This window comes from Mobula birostris, chromosome 12, assembly GCF_030028105.1.
Source record: "Mobula birostris isolate sMobBir1 chromosome 12, sMobBir1.hap1, whole genome shotgun sequence".
Lineage (NCBI taxonomy): Eukaryota > Metazoa > Chordata > Chondrichthyes > Myliobatiformes > Myliobatidae > Mobula > Mobula birostris.
The window spans coordinates 71,571,651-71,590,540 of record NC_092381.1 but is presented as its reverse complement, the minus strand read 5'-3'; the positions used below and the strand labels follow the sequence as shown (position 1 = coordinate 71,590,540).

The 18,890-nt window shown below is 37.4% G+C and overlaps 2 protein-coding genes across 8 annotated transcripts in view; one reads left to right on the top strand and one right to left on the bottom strand.

Annotated features, from left to right (window-relative positions):
- ssbp3a (single stranded DNA binding protein 3a) overlaps positions 1–7,731 on the top strand; it is a 176,661-nt gene extending 168,930 nt beyond the window's left edge. For 3 of the 6 annotated variants that reach the window (XM_072274079.1, XM_072274078.1, XM_072274082.1), the window contains 2 exons: positions 5,102–5,203; positions 6,268–7,731. In XM_072274079.1, coding sequence (XP_072130180.1) covers positions 5,102–5,203; positions 6,268–6,369 — 204 coding nt within the window. In that variant the 3' untranslated portion in view covers positions 6,370–7,731. Of the gene's footprint in view, positions 1–5,101; positions 5,204–6,213 lie in introns of all 6 variants that reach the window. The other 3 variants (XM_072274077.1, XM_072274081.1, XM_072274080.1) reach the window with 1 other exon arrangement.
- Positions 7,732–10,800: 3,069 nt separating this feature from the next.
- The window catches only part of mrpl37 (mitochondrial ribosomal protein L37), a 28,044-nt gene continuing 19,954 nt past the window's right edge, over positions 10,801–18,890 (bottom strand). The window contains exons 4-7 of one of the 2 annotated variants that reach the window (XM_072274076.1): positions 18,448–18,633; positions 17,753–17,856; positions 15,040–15,243; positions 10,801–14,730 (exon numbers count right to left, since the gene is read on the bottom strand). In XM_072274076.1, the coding sequence (XP_072130177.1) occupies positions 14,653–14,730; positions 15,040–15,243; positions 17,753–17,856; positions 18,448–18,633 (572 nt within the window). In that variant the 3' untranslated portion in view covers positions 10,801–14,652. Of the gene's footprint in view, positions 14,731–15,039; positions 15,244–17,752; positions 17,908–18,447; positions 18,634–18,890 lie in introns of both variants that reach the window. The other variant, XM_072274075.1, reaches the window with a different exon arrangement.

The following is an 18,890-nucleotide window of genomic DNA, read 5'->3' as shown; positions in this document are numbered from 1 at the left end:
GAAATAGCAGGGGCTCTGACAGAAATATTTCAAATGTCATTAGAAACGGGGATGGTGCCGGAGGATTGGCGTATTGCTCATGTTGTTCTATTGTTTAAAAAGGGTTCTAAGAGAAAACCTAGCAATTATTGGCCTGTGAGTTTGATGTCAGTGGTGGGTAAATTGATGGAAAGTATTCTTAGAGATGGTATATATAATTATCTGGATAGACAGGGTCTGATTAGGAACAGTCAACATGGACTTGTGCATGGAAGGTCATGTTTGACAAATCTTATTGAATTTTTTGAAGAGGTTACTAGGAAAGTTGACGAGGGTAAAGTGGTGGATGTTGTCTATATGGACTTCAGTAAGGCCTTTGACAAGGTTCCACATGGAAGGTTAGTTAGGAAGGTTTAATTGTTAGGTATTAATATTGAGTAGTAAAATGGATTCAGCAGTGGCTGGGTGGGAGACGCCAGAGAGTGGTGGTGGATAACTGTTTGTCAGATTGGATGTCTCAGGAATCTGTACTGGGTCCAATGTTGTTTGTCGTATACATTAGTAATCTGGATGATGGGGTGGTAAATTGGATTAGTAAGTATGCAGATGATACTAAAATAGGTGGAGTTGTGGATAATGAAGTAGGGGTTCAAAGCTTGCAGAGAGATTTAGGTCAGTTGGAAGAGTGGGCTGAAAGATGGCAGATGGAGTTTAATGCTGATAAATGTGAGGTGCTACATTTTGGTAGGGTTAATCAAAATAGGACATACATGGTAAATGGTAGGGCATTGAAGAATGCAGTAGAACAGAGAGATCTAGGAATAATGGTGCATAGTTCCCTGAAGGTGGAATCTCATGTGGATAGGGTGGTGAAGAAAGCTTTTGGTCTGCTGGCCTTTGTAAATCAGAGCATTGAGTATAGGAGTTGGGATGTAATGTTGAAATGGTACAAGGCATTGGTGAGGCTAAATTTGGAGTATTGTGTACAGTTCTGGTCACTGAATTATAGGAAAGATGTCAATAAAATTGAGAGAATACAGAGAAGATTTACTAGAATGTTACCTGGGTTTCATCATCTAAGTTATAGAGAAAGGTTGAACAAGTTGGGTCTTTATTCTTTGGAGCGTAGAAGGTTGAGGGGGGACTTGATAGACTTATTTAAAATTATGAGGGGGATAGATAGAGTTAACATGGATAGGCTTTTTCCATTAAGAGTGGGGGAGATTCAAACAAGAGGACATGAGTTGAGTGTTAAAGGGCAAAAGTTTAGGGGTAACATGAGGGGGAACTTCTTTACTCAGAGAGTGGTAGCTGTGTGGAACGAGCTTCCAGCAGAAGTGGTTGAGGCAGGATCGATGTTGTTGTTTAAAGTTAAATTGGACAGCTATATGGACAGGAAAGGAATGGAGGGTTATGGGCTGAGTGCAGGTCGGTGGGACTAGGTGAGAGTAAGAGTTCGGCACGGACTAGAAGGGCCGAGATGGCCTGTTTCCGTGCTGTGATGGTTATATGGTTATAAGTCAAATCCCTTAAGGACTGTTTTGATTGACTTCAGTTCCCCTGACCACATACTGAGCTAGTGACGAATATTTCCCTTATGTGCGATCTGAGTTGGAGCAAACTGAGTGCATAGTGTCTGCATAACATTACACGGCAGAGGAAGGATGTCAGGATTGTGTGTGGAAAGGTGATCAAATATCAAATTAAAAAGCTGAGAGGGAAAAGTGGGAAGAATAAAATGTAGATAAATAACTGATGCTAAAGAGATGTGAATGTGATATTCTACAATACTCAAAAGGAAGAGAAATTGGAGAAGCTGGTGTACCAGAGGAAGTCGTAGTGGTCAAGACTGTTAAAATGGTGGATAACATGGTGGCAGGGCTCTCAGGTATTGGAAGAAAAACTGTGCATTTCACAAAAGCCCTGGTGTGTGAGTCCACATCATCTGTAAGAGAGTTTGAAGTCTTAGACCATAAGACATAGGGGCAGAATTAGGGTATTCAGCCCGTCGAGTCTGCTCCACCATTCCATCTTGGCTGATTATTGATTTGGCCTCCACAGCTGTCCGTGGCAATGAATTCAACAGGTTCAACAGCCCTCTAGCTAAAGAAATTGATTCTTGTTTCTGTTCTAAATAGACGTCCCTCTATTCTGAGGCTGTGCTAGACTCTCGCACTATAGGAAACATCCTCTTCACATCCACTCTGTCTAGACCTTTCAGTATTTGATAAGTTTCAATGAGATTTCTTCCTTCATTCTTCTAAACCTGTACGAGTATAGGTCCAGAGCTATCAAATGCTCCTCAGACTGTAAGTTAACCTTTTCATTCCCGGGATCTTTCTTGTGCACCTTCTACAATGCTAGGATATCCTTTCTTAAATAAGGAGCCCAAAACTGCTCACAATACTCTTGTGTTCTGACCAATGCCTTACAAAGCCTCAGCATCGCACCCTTACTTTTAAAATCCAGTACTCTTGAAATGAAAGCTGAAAATCCATTTGCCTTTCTTGCCACCAACTCAATCTGCAAGTTAACCTTTACGGAATCCTTTACTGGGACTCCCAAGTCCATTTGCAACTTAATTTTTTGAATTTCTCCCTATTTAAAGAGTAGTCTACACCTTTATTCCTTCTACCAATGTGCAAGACCATACAATTCTCTATACTATGTTCCATTTGCCACTTCTTTGCCCATTCTCCCAACCTGTCCAAGTCCTTCTGCAGACTCCCTGCTTCCTTAACACTATCTGCCCCATCACGTCAACAAACATGGCCACATAAATCCATCAATTCCCAAGTGGTCCCAATACTGAACCCTGTGGGACACCACTGACACCAACAGCCAACCAGAATAGGCCTCCTTTATTCCGACTCTTTGCCTCCTGACAGCCAGCCAATCTTCTATCTTTCCTGTAATACCACGGGCTCTTATCTTGCTAAGCAGCCTCGTCTGTGGCACCTTGTCAAAGGACTTTTGAAAATCCAAGTAAACAACATTCACTGACTCTCCTTTGTCTATCCTGCCTGTTATTTCCTCAGAAGAATTCTAACAGATTTGTCAGGCAAGTTTTCTTCTTAAGGAAACCATGCTGACTTTGGCCTGTTTCATCATGCGACTGCAAGTAACATAAAAACTCATCCTTAATAATGGACTCCAACATCTTCTCAACCACTGAAGTCAGGCTAACTAGCCTATAATTTCCTTTCTTCTGCCTCCCTCTCTTCTTGAAGAATGGAGTGACATCTGCAATTTTCCAGTCCTCTGGAACCATTCCAGAAATTAGTGATTCTTGAAAGATAATTACTAATGCCTCCACAATCTCTTCTGCTACCCCTTGCGGAACTCTTATGAAGTCCATCCGGTCCAGGTGACTTAACTACCTTCAGACCTTACAGCTTCCCACGCACCTTCTCTTTAGTAATAGCAACTACACTCACTTCTGCCCCTGACACTCTCTTGATTTCTGACAGTGTCTTCCACAGTGAAGACTGACGCAATATATTTATTGAGTTTGTCTGCCATTTCCTTGTCCCCCATTACTACTGCTCCAGTGGTTCAATATTCACACTAGCCTCACTTTTTAACTCTAAATATTTGGGGGGGGGGGGGAATTTTGGCATCTTTCATATTATTGACTAGCTTACCTTCATATTTCATCTTTTCTCTATATCTTTAGTTGCCTTGTTAGTTTTTAAAATTTCCCAATTCTCTTTCCATTAATTTTTGCTGTATTATATGCCCTCTCCTTTCCTTTAATTCTGTCCTTTGACTTCTCTTATCAGCCACAGTTGCACCATCTTCCCTTTAGAGTACATCATCATTGGGATGTAACATCCTGTGCCTTCCGAACAGCCCCCAGAAACTCCAGCCATTGCTTTTCTGCTGTCATTGCTGTTAGTATCCTCCTTCCAATCAACTTTGGCCAGCTCCTCTGTCATGTCTCTAATTCCCTTTATTCCACTGTAATATTGATACATTTGACTTTATCTTCCCCATCTCAAACTACAGGATGAATTTTATCATATTATGAGCACTGCCTCCGAAGAGTTCTTTTACCTTAAGCTCCCTAATCAAATCTAGTTCATCACACAACACCCAATCCAAAATTGCCTTTCTCCTAGTGGGCTCAGCCACAAGCTCCTCTAAAAAGGTATCTCAATGCCTTCTCTTGGGATCCAGCACCAACCAGTTTTTCCCACTCTACCTGCATTTTGAAATCCTCCAGGACAATTGTAACATTGCCTTTATTAGATGCCTTTTCTGTTTCCAATTGAAATTCTGGCAATAACATTGATTAAAAATACCCCATGGAAAATGCATAGTAGTTCCTTAGATTGCTTTAGAGCTTTCTTTGTAAACAATCAGATTTTTGTTTCACTTTTCTGATAATTCAATTCTCCATGTCTTCTGGATCTGAAGATTCTTTAATTTTTTTCCCATAATTCCATCCCTTTTTACACATTCAGTTCTGTCAGTGCAGTACCTGCTGACTTCTCATTAGCTTCTGGGCTTGCCTTCTGCATTTGTTTTTTCCCATTGAACTGCTCATCTGAACCATCTTTATGTGATATTAGCCTTACAGATGATCCCCGAGCAGTTCCAAAACTTTTCTCTCCTCCATATCCGATTTAGTGTCAGCAGGGATTTGTGCTTTTGACTTCAGGGTCAGCACTGTTGCAGGATGTCATGCAAGCTAAGATCCCACCTTGTGGATTAAGAACCTCTGCTGTGACAGAAGCTTGAGTGCCTTATTATTGGCTTCTATTTTCAATGACTTATGATCTTAAACTACGACTTCTCTCCAGAATGTGTGCTGTTTTGCAATGTCCTTCATGGCTGATAGAACACATGACGAGATTAAAACCTGATTGTGAGGCACCCTATTGAAGGCAACATGACAACCAACCTCATGAAGGCATAAATTTGGAATGAAGAGTTCTGAATTTTAAGACTGCCATTTAATAGCTGTGTGCCTGCAGAAAAAGAATCTCAGGGTTGTATGTGGCGACATGTATCAACTCTGATAATAAATTTTACTTTGAAATTTGAATTGATGTTCACTTGCTTTGTCTATGGGAGAGAAACACTTGTGCTTTTATAGTGAAATTATTGTTCTTTCTAGAACTCTCCCAACAACATGAGCAGCATTACCAATCCTCCAGGCACTCCGAGAGATGACGGTGAATTAGGAGGCAATTTTCTTCACTCCTTCCAAAATGATAATGTGAGTATGTGAGATCACCAGAGCACACAATAACCATTGCAGATTTTACTTAGTGAGCTAATGTCATTCATGTTTTTATTTCTGGTGTGGTTCCTGAGATTTTTAAACTGCAATAATATTTAAGTTTGATTATAATAAGAATGAGTTTACACAAAGCGGTTTATATTAAAGCTTATAAAAGGGCAAAACCATTCTTGATGACTTGACTGATAACCTCCTTCCAGATGAAAATCTCAGAACATTCAAGTTAAAAAAGGAGAAAAGGGTCAAAATGGTGGCTCTTAGGGCAAGAATAGGATTACTTTGCTCTTGTGCCTCATACCCACTGAATATATTAAACAAGTTTGCTTTGACAAATCATTAGTCACTTTGCTTTTAAAGGAAATTATAGATTTTTCCCATGAATTATATATTTTAACTTATGTTTTTTGAATACACCAACAAATTTTCAATATGGGGTCAACCATGATTTAAAAGAACTCCAGTTTTCTTCAGTAGGCTGTTGCATAACTGAGCAGTGGAAAGGTTACTTACTGTGTGGTTTGATGAAGCAAATGGCTGTGAATTAATTAGCTATAAGTGGAAATAAGCGAAGCATCAAAAAGCATTGAATTAGGAGTGGAAAACTTATGATTTAAGATGGTTTTTGTTTTGTAAGCTAAAAATCATGCCAGTTGAGTGATAACCGTGTTGTGGACGTGGGTCAGATTGGAGGGATAGAAAGAAAGAGTGGGAGGAAGCTAATGACAGGTGATGTTATTCTCATGTCCTGGTTTAGAGTTCCCACATTCATTGGCAATAATCCATAACTCAGTTGTGCAGTTTTTTTCTCAAATGATAAAACAATGTTCTTTTAATGAATTACTCCCTCCGCATTAGTGGAGATTAAATTGCAATGTAATATTGAGGTCAGTTTCAGCAAACTGTTTGCAGTTTGCCATGTTTAGTAGAACCCAGATGCTACAAGATGTATGGTTCCAACCCATGTAATCCTTGTCACTTTCTTTCAGTATTCCCCCAGCATGACGATGAGCGTGTGATTTTTCCCCTTCCCCCTTCTCCAGGACCAGAATGATGAGACAGCTGCCCTTTGGAAGATTAAAGAACGTATGCAAGAAGCAGTTCAACGTGTTGACGAGGAACTGGGGGCAAAACCCCAATTTTGAGTTTCACGCAATAAAAAGGCTGAACTTCTTTAATTCCATAAACATGAAGGACAAAAACAAAAGATTCAAGACATAAAACCCTTCTCCTGGAAGGACTGTACGTTACACATCTCATCTTTTTGAAGCAAAGAAAAAAAATTTAAACGCCTCTAGCACCCGAACAGACCTCTTCCGCTTCATCCTCTGAACCCATGTATCTTTGTGCTGAACTGAATAAGGCGCTAGTCTAGGTATAAGATCCGATGTTGTCCATATTGTAGCCATTTTAACTGGGACATTTACACAATGTGGTTTACTTTCGAAGGCCCTTTCTAGGTGGCACAGATTTTTTTCTTGCTTCTGTGAGCCTTCCCCTCCAGGTGCAAGGTGTTAATCAGTGGCTTGTTCCATAACTGTGTAGCTGAACGATGATATGCCAAGTGGGTTCCAGTTTCAGAGGAGCATATATTTTTTTTCCTAACTCCCTCCTTTCTCCAACCATCCACACACCCACTTTCCCCCTCCCCCTCCCACACACATACACATGCGCTTCCCAGTACCCACACGTATGTGCACACCTCGAATCTGGATTGCTTCATTCCTCTGTTACTTTATTGACCCAGAGGAAACCTCTGTGCGTGAGACAACTACAGACTTGATTGAACTAGATGAAAATAAAACAGTTGTAGTGGCACTACAATCGTGCTGGGATCTCTGTACAATTACACACTACCTGCAGATGGTCTTTTGTTTAACCCCAATTCTATACAATGTGTATCAAGTTATGTAAAATATTATCTTGCCTGGACAACCCTTGTGCTGATTCTTGATAACATTGTAGCTGTTCTGTGTTTCTTACCCTGTAGTCTGGTTATAAAAAAGAAAAAAATTCTACAATGTAGTTTTGTGTTCAATATTTGTTGCTAATGTTTTATTGAGGGATGTTTTTACTGCACCCCTTTACAGAGTTTTCAGGAACGTCAACTGTGTTTATTGTGCTGACTGCAGGTTATGGGATGTTAACATACTTTGTTTTTGTTTGGGGGGGAGAGGGGTGGTAGGGGATGGGGGAAATAGCAGGATCTTTCTAAATGAATTGCCTTTTTAGATGTGTTTCAAATCAATCTAACTGTGTTTAGCTGTAGAGTTGCTGACCGAGTATGTAAATCTCCTATTTGCAGTCAGATCGGAACATACTGATGAAATTTTGGTGTTTTATTGTAGATTTCAGTCTCCAGGAAATCGTGCATTTTAAACTGAGACAAAGACAAGTCTGGCAAATGTAATTTTACAAATTCGCTAAATTATTGTCTTCATTGGGATGGTTTTGAATGAAACGGTTCTTTTCTCCAACGCTGTAATAAATATAAACATAAAACTTAATTTTGATTCTTTTCTGTTAACTTGCTATTCAGAGTTGTTGGAAGAAATACTGATATTTCCTGTTCCTCAACTTAAAAGAGTTAAAGTACAAGAAACAATTTAAATAATTCCCATTCTGTATTGTACAGAATAATGAAGTGCAGTAGGTTGTGGTAAAACTAGGCATTTGTTTGAAAAGGATCAAGCTGCTTGTGAAAGGTGGAGAGGTTCTATGTCACACCAGGAAACTCTTAAAGTATTACATGACTGGTGCATAGGGAATTGAATATGAAAACAGCAAGCTATGGAAATTGTGGACTAAGCTGTCAAATGTCACTCGAGTGCACAATGCACTTAACTGTGTAGCACTCATCTGAATCCAGGGAAGGATGAGACCAGCATTCTTGCCATCTTGGTTATGCTCAAAATTAGATTGGGAAGCCTTGGGTCAATTTGGAAGATGGTAGACTTAGAGTACGCATTGTCCAAATCAAAAACATTATGAAAACTCTCATTTTGTACGGTAGGGAATGTTCAATTAAATGGCTAGAACAAATCTAATTCCTACTTAATGTAAAACAACTAAGATGTTTGAGGCACCTGTTGAAGGCAAAATGCCTCTTAAAAGACCTCTAATAACCTGAGGTAGGATCAATGATGGAAGCCTAAAATAGCAAAATATCACATTTCTATCTTGAGCATTAACTGTAGTTTAAAATTGATCCTTAAATACTGAGGCATGGACCAACCCGCCCCAGTGTTTTTCAATCGACTAGGAAATGAAGCTGCAATTGAATGGACTAGGAAATGAAATCAGAAATTAAATTATAGAACTTTAAAAAAGGAAATGGAAATGATAGTAAAATTGTGTGAAATGCAGATTTTTGTGTAGGGATTTGTCCTACACAACAATACACTAATATTTCACCAGTAACATCTCCTATTATCCATTTTCCTTGCAACCTTGTTTTTCTTTCCTAATCTAATTTTCTAATGAGATTATGACTTCTGCTTATGTGTAATTTTGAAAATCTGAAAGAAAATACAAATGGAATTTTCCAAAAGGAATAGGGGTGGTGGAAGGGAATGAATAATGAGTGAAGTTGATAAACTTGTCTATGTATTTTGCCTGTGCATATTCTCCTGCAAGTAGCAGAGGACAACCACTTTGCTGAATATATTTAAAATATGAAGAAATTGTGGAACAAGAATTGAGAAACTGTAACAAAATAGTAATTTAGAAAATTAAAAACCATATAGATAAAAATGTTTTAACAAAAACACAAAAATGGGAGATGGATAAAGAGGAAAATTAGCCTACCCACACAAAATTAAAAAGGGAAGTTGGAAAGAAATACACAAAAAATTAAGAAACTAAAAAAAAGGAACAAGGAACTTAACAAATAGTGACCTTATTATGATGGAGAAATTAACCAAGTGAGTTGCTGACAAATGCTACCAAAAATTCACTAGAATTGTTTATTTATTTTAAAAAACATGTTTGAGCTGATAGATGTGTCACTTTACAGTGTGTCTCCCAGCCTTGCTATTTCCATCAGCTCTCCCACAGCTAATTTTTAAGGAAGTCAGGAAAGATGTTTCTAGCTCTTGACATTTAAAACTATGATGAGGCTTTTTAAGAATGTTTTGTCCTAATATGATATAATCAGTGGTTGCTTCTGACCTGAGTATGTTGTTTTATCTTTGAACTATTAAAGTGTCATTACAAAATTAAATAATTCTGTTTTTTGAAGATTGCCAATATTGTATATTGTATAGAAATTATTTAATTTCTTATAACTGGTGCTGTAATTTTGCATTTGCAAAGCTAAATAGTTTTGTATCTATTGCCAAACATTGAGAAATATAACCAGGTGACAACAAAATGATCTGGGATGCTTTGAAGTCTTAAGATATTTCAACTGTTTTCAAGCTTAAAAAGCAGTACATAAAATGTATGCATCATTGAGACACTGATTCTTTGTTGCATTTATTCCTTGAGTTACTTCCTTGCATCCTGGTACTTATTGGCAATGATCATTAGATTTATTGTATTGGCTTTCTCGTAAGTTTGACAGTTGCACCTCAGTATGTATTTTTCAAAGATACTTAAACTTCTCTGTTCTCTTAATAACTACAGTCTTGTGTTCCTGCAAGAGTTTCTTAAAATCTTATAAAATCTTTGTTATTTCAAGTATCAAGAGCAAGTCCAAGTGAATTGTGAGAGGAGGTGTAATTGAGTGTTAATTCTAGGAACAATTGAGGGAAGCCACCAAAAAGAATAACATTAATTTGTTACATAATTAAATGCATTATTTCCATTGGTAAGGAATTGAGAATCAGATGAAAAGTTTGCTCAAATTGATGTAAAATGTAAACCAGGCTATTTATTCCATGCTGTCTCATGTGCTCCACATGAATTTCCTCATACTATGTTAATTTATTTTCAACATTGCTTGAATTCTTGAAGTGTTATTATTCAACTGGAGCAAAAAAGAAACACTTAAATTAGAATGATTTTAGGTTTGTAGAATCCACTTGTTAAAGGAAATCTCTTGAATAGAAACCAAAGAATGTGTGAATGCCATGTGGGGGAAAACAGATTGTGTACAGATGTTTACAGGTATAACTGAGGATGTGTACCAAATGATGGGTTTATTTTGCCTTCACGTTTTAAATGTTTGCTGTTAAGATGCTCAAACAAAAGTTAATTGTCTCCAAATTGGGAGTTGAATTTTTTAAACAATTAGATTGAAAGTAAATTGCATTTTTAAAAAAACCTCAGAATAGCTATTTTCAGTTTTAAATCTGTCATTACGATCACTTAAATATTTGTCAATGTGAACAAAATTCAATGCAAATTAGTGATATTTATAAGCTTTATCCATCTATTTCTAATCCCAACATCTTTCAAATGTCATTATGTAAAGTTGCAGTATACTGATGACTGACATATTTCGCATTTTGTATGTATTTATACTGCAGTTGCTGTGTAATTAATTGGTCTTAGGTGGAGTGAGACAAAATCTTTATATAATAACTAGGAGAGTTTTTTTAAGAAGTAAATTGGATTTGACAGTGCACCTGAGTTTGTTCAAAATAATTCAGTCCACATTTATTTCAACGTTTTAATATTATATTGAAGTGAATTTGCTTCTGTAAATCTGCATTCTGTGAAAAAGACGTTCTATGATTTTTACCCTGTATTAGAAACAGGAGTTAGGTCGCCAACATTTCCTCACCAATCTGAAGAATATTATTTTACATCCAGTGGCAAGTTAGTGAATTGCCAGGTTAAGTACGGTACAGGTACTGCAGGGAAATAAAACCATTTACACTTGTTCAGTTCCAACAGGAAAGCAAATAAGTCAATTAGCATCTTGAAAGAGAAATTTAGGTGGCAAATTGCTCTCAAATTTCTCCTTTCTAGTCCATTTATAATACATTTTGTTTTATTCCTGCAATTGAATTTTCAACTAATCATTAAAATTTCTATTTACCACTGTTCTTTGCTATTGCTTCAGTATCTTAATGTTGGCTTATTGTATTTTGAAACAGGTTCATGTTCATTTTATTTTAACAGCTTCCATTTTCTTCCAGAATATGGTGACTTACTATATTGTTGCTTGTATCATGAACACATAGGTATTCTGATTTTGAACTTTAAGTGAATATTGTTGTACAAGATCCACAAAGACTTTGATGCATTTAATGCCAACCCCTCTCCAATCACAGTATCAGCATTTGACATGGCTAGCATGACAGCTAACAGCTTTTTTGTAAAATGTAAGTTCCAACTCTGGGTTCTACAAACAAGCTGTTTCCTCCTGACTCTCAACTCATCAGCCTTAGTCACATTGATTTTTATTGTTTAACATTTTGAGTTTCCATCTTTACAATACTATATTATTTCTGTCTAAACCTTTTAATCAGAGCTTCAATCTTATTGTCATCTGACTATGGACATTCTTACTAATATTTGTGGCTCTCCCTTCACTGAAGAATGACAATACCAAGATTGTTTTCTAAATCTCTGCACACTTCAAACTAAACTTTGGAGATTTGAATCTCACTTTCATTTTTGTAAGTTCTCATGGTACCTTACTTGTACCCTTGCCAAGAATCATCAAAATTGAGTGATTTCTAACCTCCAAGTTAAATACTTTGTGTTTTCAACATTACCCCCATTCTCTTTATACTTTATATTGTCATTTTCCTTCCCATGTGTTTAAATTCTGTCCTACTGCTAAAATTGTTAGCAGGAAGCATTGGCTCATACTTTATTTTCAAGGCCAAAACTTGCATTACTAACCAAGCTTTTGTGTTGATTTTTTTTCTGTATATTTGTGCATGTTTTTTCAATAATCGAACATTTAACTGAGGATTAACAATAAACATTAAGTACTCCTTGATGACTCTGTTTCTCATATTTGTCCCTTACATTTATAAATCAGTTGGTACCAGTGCAAAGATGCCTTTACAGTTGTGATGAAGTAGACAAATCTGATGCACGCAAGGCAGCTTCTGCTCTTCAGAAATTTTCTTTAAAGTAAACAACCTTTCTTTAAAGAAGATTTAATGCATGAGAAGCAGACAGACCCACAAGAGGTTGGATAAGACTGTCCAACCTTCACTCTTCTATAAATAATTGGATTGAGATGGTGCCTCCTGTAAATGTTTTTTTTCCGATTCTGATGCAAAATACCTTGCTCGTGAGCTTGGGTCAATGTACAACCTATTGTTTTTGATTCCTTGCTGGCTGAATGGATTAATGTAGTTTTAAATCAGCTTGATTGGGGATGACCCAAGATTTCTGTCCAGTCTTCTGATTGAGTTGATCTCAGATAGGGCAGCAATGGTATCATTGCTGTTAATTGAGTTTTCCTTTTGTAAGAGAACTGCCTAAATTTTGACAATTACATCAATGATTGCTGTGCTGCTCGTAAATTCCCATTAATGCCAAATATAATTGAATATTAAATGGAAATTGGTAATGGAGGGAGGTAAAATTGCATCACTAAAAATATTATAGTCATATTTAAAGAGCAAGGACTAGGCAGGCAAAAGTAATTGTGCAAAGCCCTCTGAATCTACACGTGTCCGCTGAGAAAAGTGCTAAGACCTCGCAGGAAAAGCAGTATTTCTGAAAGTATCATTATCTTAACAAAATTAATTTTGCTATGTTAGCAATGCAAAGGCAGCATTTGGATCTGGAGAAATTTATCAGGTTAAGCAGCAGCTGTGGGAAGAAAGAAATTGTTGACATTTTAAGTCAATACTCTACATTAAGGCCTGTAGCATGTTTGGTTATTTAATAGCCACAAAATCTTAAAAACCAATGCAGACCTCTCCATTACTGGTGTTAAGGTAGATTAAGAAATACAGTTAAGGGGGAGGTGAGGCTGGGTTTCCCATTTCTTATCACCCATTGTTTGTTAATTTGCAAAAATGGGGTTTCTGAATTTAGTGCCTTTTATGAGCAAGATCATATCAGATTTTGGATTTGAATTATTTGTTCTAATTGCCAAGTTTTTTCTGTGATGTTTCCAAAGAAACTCCAGACACTTAAACTGAGTTGGGTTAATTCAGAATGTGGGGAAGAGACTGATATATTTATAAACAGAGCTCTGATCAGAAAACTTGCAGCTAGCCAATTTTATAAAACATCTGAATTTCAGACGATCTGATTTTGGATCCGTTGTGGATTAACTGATCCCTTTTTTTGTGTTAACTCTTTGCACTGGTGTTTCTTTCTCCAGTTACAGTAGTCCTTGCCCTCAACAGCATCTTATTAGATGATCCACTCTTCCCTAGCTGTTATTGTCCCCAACAGGATTTGCTGCTTTAAAATAAGCAAGTTGAATTTTTAAAGATGTAATTAGGATGAAGGTACAATCTTGCTGTACAAGAAAAGACCACTCCTGCTCCAGTTAATTTAGTAACCATCTCCAGCTTCTGAGCATTCTTGAAATAATCCAGAGCAGCTTTCATCATCTACCTAGTTTTTTGTCCATTATCAAAGGTCTATCCTCTGATTATCAATCCCTTAAATTTAAATGTATTATTACAAATTACGAAGGATTTTTAAAATCTATATGGCCTTAAGCTCTGCTTTAAAATTAATTGTCCCATATTCTTGATTTTCTACCAAAGACTAAAACCACTTATTTGCACCCTCATGAAAAATGTGCTCATGCTAAATTCAAAAAGTCAACCTGAAGTATAAGAAAAATACCCTATTACAGAAACTGCAGGTGTACAGTAGATGTTTTTTCCTAATGTCATTGCATGTCATTATTTCTTAAGATTGTTTCAATTTACAGCTTTCCACCAAATGTTAGAAATTTTGAAAAGCTGCAGAACAGCATTATAGCTAAATGGAATTGATAGATCCTGATAAACTGGCCACTATCTACATTCTGCTACCCTAGCAATGGCCCATAACTGCACATTAAAAAAATTAGAATTCTCATGGGAAATGTTTACATAATTTTCGATAGAATTTTGGACTTTCATCACGTTTGGATGAACAACAGCCTACAGGGCTGGAGTGAAGGCCAACCTAAATAAAACTGTAGTCCTCACTAACCAGAATTTAAAATATTAGAATGACTTTCCTGTATTGTAAAGAAAGAAATACATTAAACTGTGCATTATTTCAAAGTGTCAAGTTTAAACTAGCCATTGAAACATGAGCATTTTAAACATTTAATAAAAATAAAAATGGCATTATTCACAATTAATTATCTTAATTCTTTTTAACATGATACTCTTAATTCCATTTGAAATTTTTGGCAATACTGATTTTCGTATACATCCACATTCAAAGTACTTTCATTTATGGTCAGTATTTCTTCCAGTTTCCACTAAAGAATCTCTTGTTTCCAAGACACATCATATGAATATGAACAGTTCTTCATATAAATAAATTTATTTATAATTCTATACAGCCCCATGCAAGTATAATGCAAGAAACTTGCTGAATGTCTCGGGACAATATCCAGCCAGCCCAGCAGGAACCTAGGAAGAAGAAACCAAATTCTGAATATGGATCTGTTGTTTAATTTACATTTAAAACAATACTTTGTATATTGCCACTGTTTCCAAATAAACTAATTAAGTGTGGGACTCATCTTAAAAATTTAGACAACTTGTGCCAATCATGAAGAAAGCTTGCTTTGGTCCCTAGTCAGTTTAAAACTGATCAAGTTGCTGTTAAATTGCACATTTAAGTTCATCAAGATGCAGGACTGAAAATCACTGCTGCAAAACTGCCATTACTGTTACACCACTTTGAAGTTTTTTTGGCATGGTTCTAATTGTACTTACCTGGACCATTTTCTTTTTCAGTATTGGGAGGCACTTTGCATAGTCATACAGGAGCTGGTCTTGATCCAACCAAATGAGATTTTTTATCCCATCATTTGATTGTAGTTTTGTGGTATTTAATTGGAAAACTAGAAACTGGAACAGCCTTCCATTCGTGGCAATGCATTGTACTGTGATGGGATTGTCTAACACCTTTGGTTCTTCCTATGAGAATGAGAATGAAAATAAGTAGCTATTATTCTATCCCAAATTGTAGCTTAAAATGGGGAGAAGATTCTAGAATATTTAATTACATAGAACAGTACTGCACAGGAACAGGCACTTCATCCCACAAAGTTGTACTGAAGACCCTTCAATCTACACAATGACCACATTTTTTCCTGTTCACTTGCCTATCTAAGAAACTCTTGAATGCCTCCTTTGTATTTGCCTATTCCAGACATCCATTCTGTTTTTAAAAACTTGGCTAATGCATCTCCTATGAGCCTACCACCTCTCACCTTAAAAATGTGCTCTTTGGTATTAGACATTTCAAATCTGGGGGGAAAAAAAAGATGGAGGGTGTCCATCCACAAACAAGAAAATCTGCAGATCCTGGAAATCGAAGCAACATGCACAAAATGCTGGAGGAACTCAGCAGGCCAGACAGCATCTATGGAAAAGAGTACCGTTGACATTTCAGGCCAAGACCCTTCATCAGGACTGGAGAAAAAGGATCCCCCCCCAAGTCCTGATGAAGGATCTCGGCCCAAAACATTGACTCTGCTCTTTTCCATAGATACTACCTGGCTTGCGCTCAGTTCCTCCAGCATTTTGTGTGGGTGTCTATCTATGCCCTTCAATCTCATAAATCCTCTGTCAAATCTCCCCTCAGCCTCTACTGCTCCACAGAAAGCAACCACACATTTATCCAATCTCTCCTCAGCACATACTGTCTAATCCAGGCAGCATTCTTGAAATCTTTTTCGCCCCTCTTCATAACCTCAACATCCTGAATGCAATACTCCACATGACCTAACTAGAGTTTTATAAAGCTGCAATGTAACATTCTAACTCTTCAACTAATAAAAGTCAAGTATGCTATATCCTTTCTTTATCACCTGAACAACCTCTGTAGCCACTTTCAAGGAACTGTGGCCTTCCTGGCTACCTTGTAACTCCTAGAGCCCTGTCTGATCACTAATGCTTAGAAAGCAAGTATGCTTCTTCCTCTCCACTAGATGTTCCACATCTCGTCAACTGTGGTTCCTTCACCCTACCATCTTTTCCCTGCCACAATGGGACAATCTATCTAGAACCCCATGCAACCTCTATATTTCCGTTGTGCATTTCCCTGAGCACATTTGTTACTGAGTTACTGCTAATGGCATCATAATTCTCCCTCCCCAGTTAAATACTTCTCCATACTGTCCGCTCCTACACCTATCCAAAGCTTATTGTAAAGGTCAGGGAGTTGTGGTCACTGTCTCTGAAACACCTATTTCAGAGACAGTGTTCTATATTACGCAGGGAAACAGTCTTGGATGCACCAATCCATCCTGGACTTTTGCACTCTGGGCATTGCAGTCGATGCTGGGAAAACTGAAATCTGCAACTAGCACTACTCTTACTCTCACAGCAATGTGTAATTTTATCAAGTTCCCACTGACTATTGAGGTATCTAAAATATAATCCTACCAAGGTGACCTTCCCCTTATTTCTACCAAAACAGCCTTGTTAGATAATCCCTCAAGAATACTGTCTAGATACTGCTGTATTGTCCTCCCTTATCAAAAAAGCACCAGTCCCTACACTCTTACCTGGTGTTTCCTCATGCCTATAGCATTGGTAGCCCAGAACATTGGTTTATTATTGTCACATATACTAAGATACAATGGAAAAACTTGTCTTGCATAACAGCCACACAGATCAATTCATTGTAATAGTGCATTCAGGTAGTACACGGAAAAACAATGAGTGCAGAATAAAATGTTACACTATTGTGCAGGTAGATAGTAAGGTGGAAGATCACAAGCAGACAGATCATGAAGTCAAGAGTACATCTTACTGGGAACCATTCAAAAGTCTTATAATCGTACAATAAAAGCTGTCCTGTCACACTTCTGTTGTGACCATAATAGGCCCTAGAGGCAATCCATACCCTCAGTTCATTTGTCTTACCTGTTAAAACTACATACATTGAAATGGATGCAATTTAAAATAGTGGTCTTATCTGCCTTTTTACTGTAAACAGTGCTATCCTGACTGCTGGGCTTACACTCTCTAATTGCTACACGTTCTCATCTCCTCACTGACCTCCCTCCAGTCCCACACTCCTGCCAATCTAGTTGAAACGCTGCTTAGTGGCAAGAGCAAATTCCCCCCCCCTCCCCTCCCCTCCCCCAGGCTCAAGTAAAATCCATACATCTTGTATAAGTCACCTCTACCCTGAAGAGATCCTTATGCTCTAATACCTGAACCCCTGCCCCCTGCACCAGCTCTTTAGCCATGCATCGATCTGGCTTATTTTTCTAGTGGTAGTTAAGACTCCTTACGTTTAATATACAGTACCTCTATAAATCCGCATCTTCCTCTCATCATCTGATTTTCCCAGTGCCCTTTTAGCCCAATGGCATTTGGATTTAACTCAGTGCTTTGTGTTGTATGACTAAGCAGAAATGGAATTCCCACAATGCCATGTTGTAATAATAGTATTAGAGAGATGGACACTTACCCCATACAAGATCTTGGCCCTTACAAGGGCATTGGCAAAAGTGAACATAATCATCTTGGCCCTCAATGGCTCTGGTTTGAATAGTGTTGCATTAACAGAGGGATCTGTAATATACAGGGTGTGTGCATGAGGAAAAGGGTATCCATCCTGGAAACCTATGAGAAAGCAAGCAGGAGCACAAACAGTGGAAGGTGAGGATAATAAAGAGAAATGCCAGCTGATATTAGCATATAAAATAGAGCACTGTTTTCTGATACATTATTCAAACAAAGATTCTGCCAAGTTATTTGTCACAATTTACTTCCAACAAGTCCATGGTGACTTTCTCAAATCAATCTATTCTTGTCTCAGTACTTGAACCCCACCCCTTTAGCCATGTACTCATCTGGCTTATCTTTCTAGTGGTAGTTAAGACTCTTGAACTGCAAACTGGATTTACTCCTACACTGTTTTTGAACAAGAATATAACATACATAACGTCAGCCCTCATCTCACTTTCTGTGCAACATTTTAAAATCTCCAACTTTTACCATTTCTGAAATATTAGTTGTTTCTCTCCCTACATGTTCACCTGACCTGTGGAAGTCTGTTTTATTTCCAGTAGTGTACTGTCACTGGCAAATTATGGTTAAGAAACAGTCTCACCAGTAACACTGTAGTATCTGTACTAAAGAGTTTATTGAAAAAAAACTCACCTGTGTCATTATATACTTTATAGACGTGTGTTTGCTGCAGATCAATATTAGGTGAAATAGGATAGAATGTTGGAAGGGGGTGGTTTTCTGTGCTTAATATCTCTTTTTCTCCTGCTACGGCTGGTAAAGGTTGCTTACTACTCAAGAGCATTCCATTCAAACCACAAATCCGATATAGGTCAGATTCTGCAAAGAGAATAAAATATTCATCAATCAATGAACTTAATGAATGACAACGATCTTGATCAAGTTCATGGCTTGATATTGTTCTCTTCCTCATGTCCTTCTACGACTGCTGTACTATTTGACTGCAAGTACATTTACTTCCAGGAGCAGACCAGGTTAACACAAATATTGAAAATCTTTACAAAAATTAAACCCTGAATGAAAAATATACATAGCATCTCACCTGTCGTTCAGCAACTTTTGAAATTTCAAGAGTT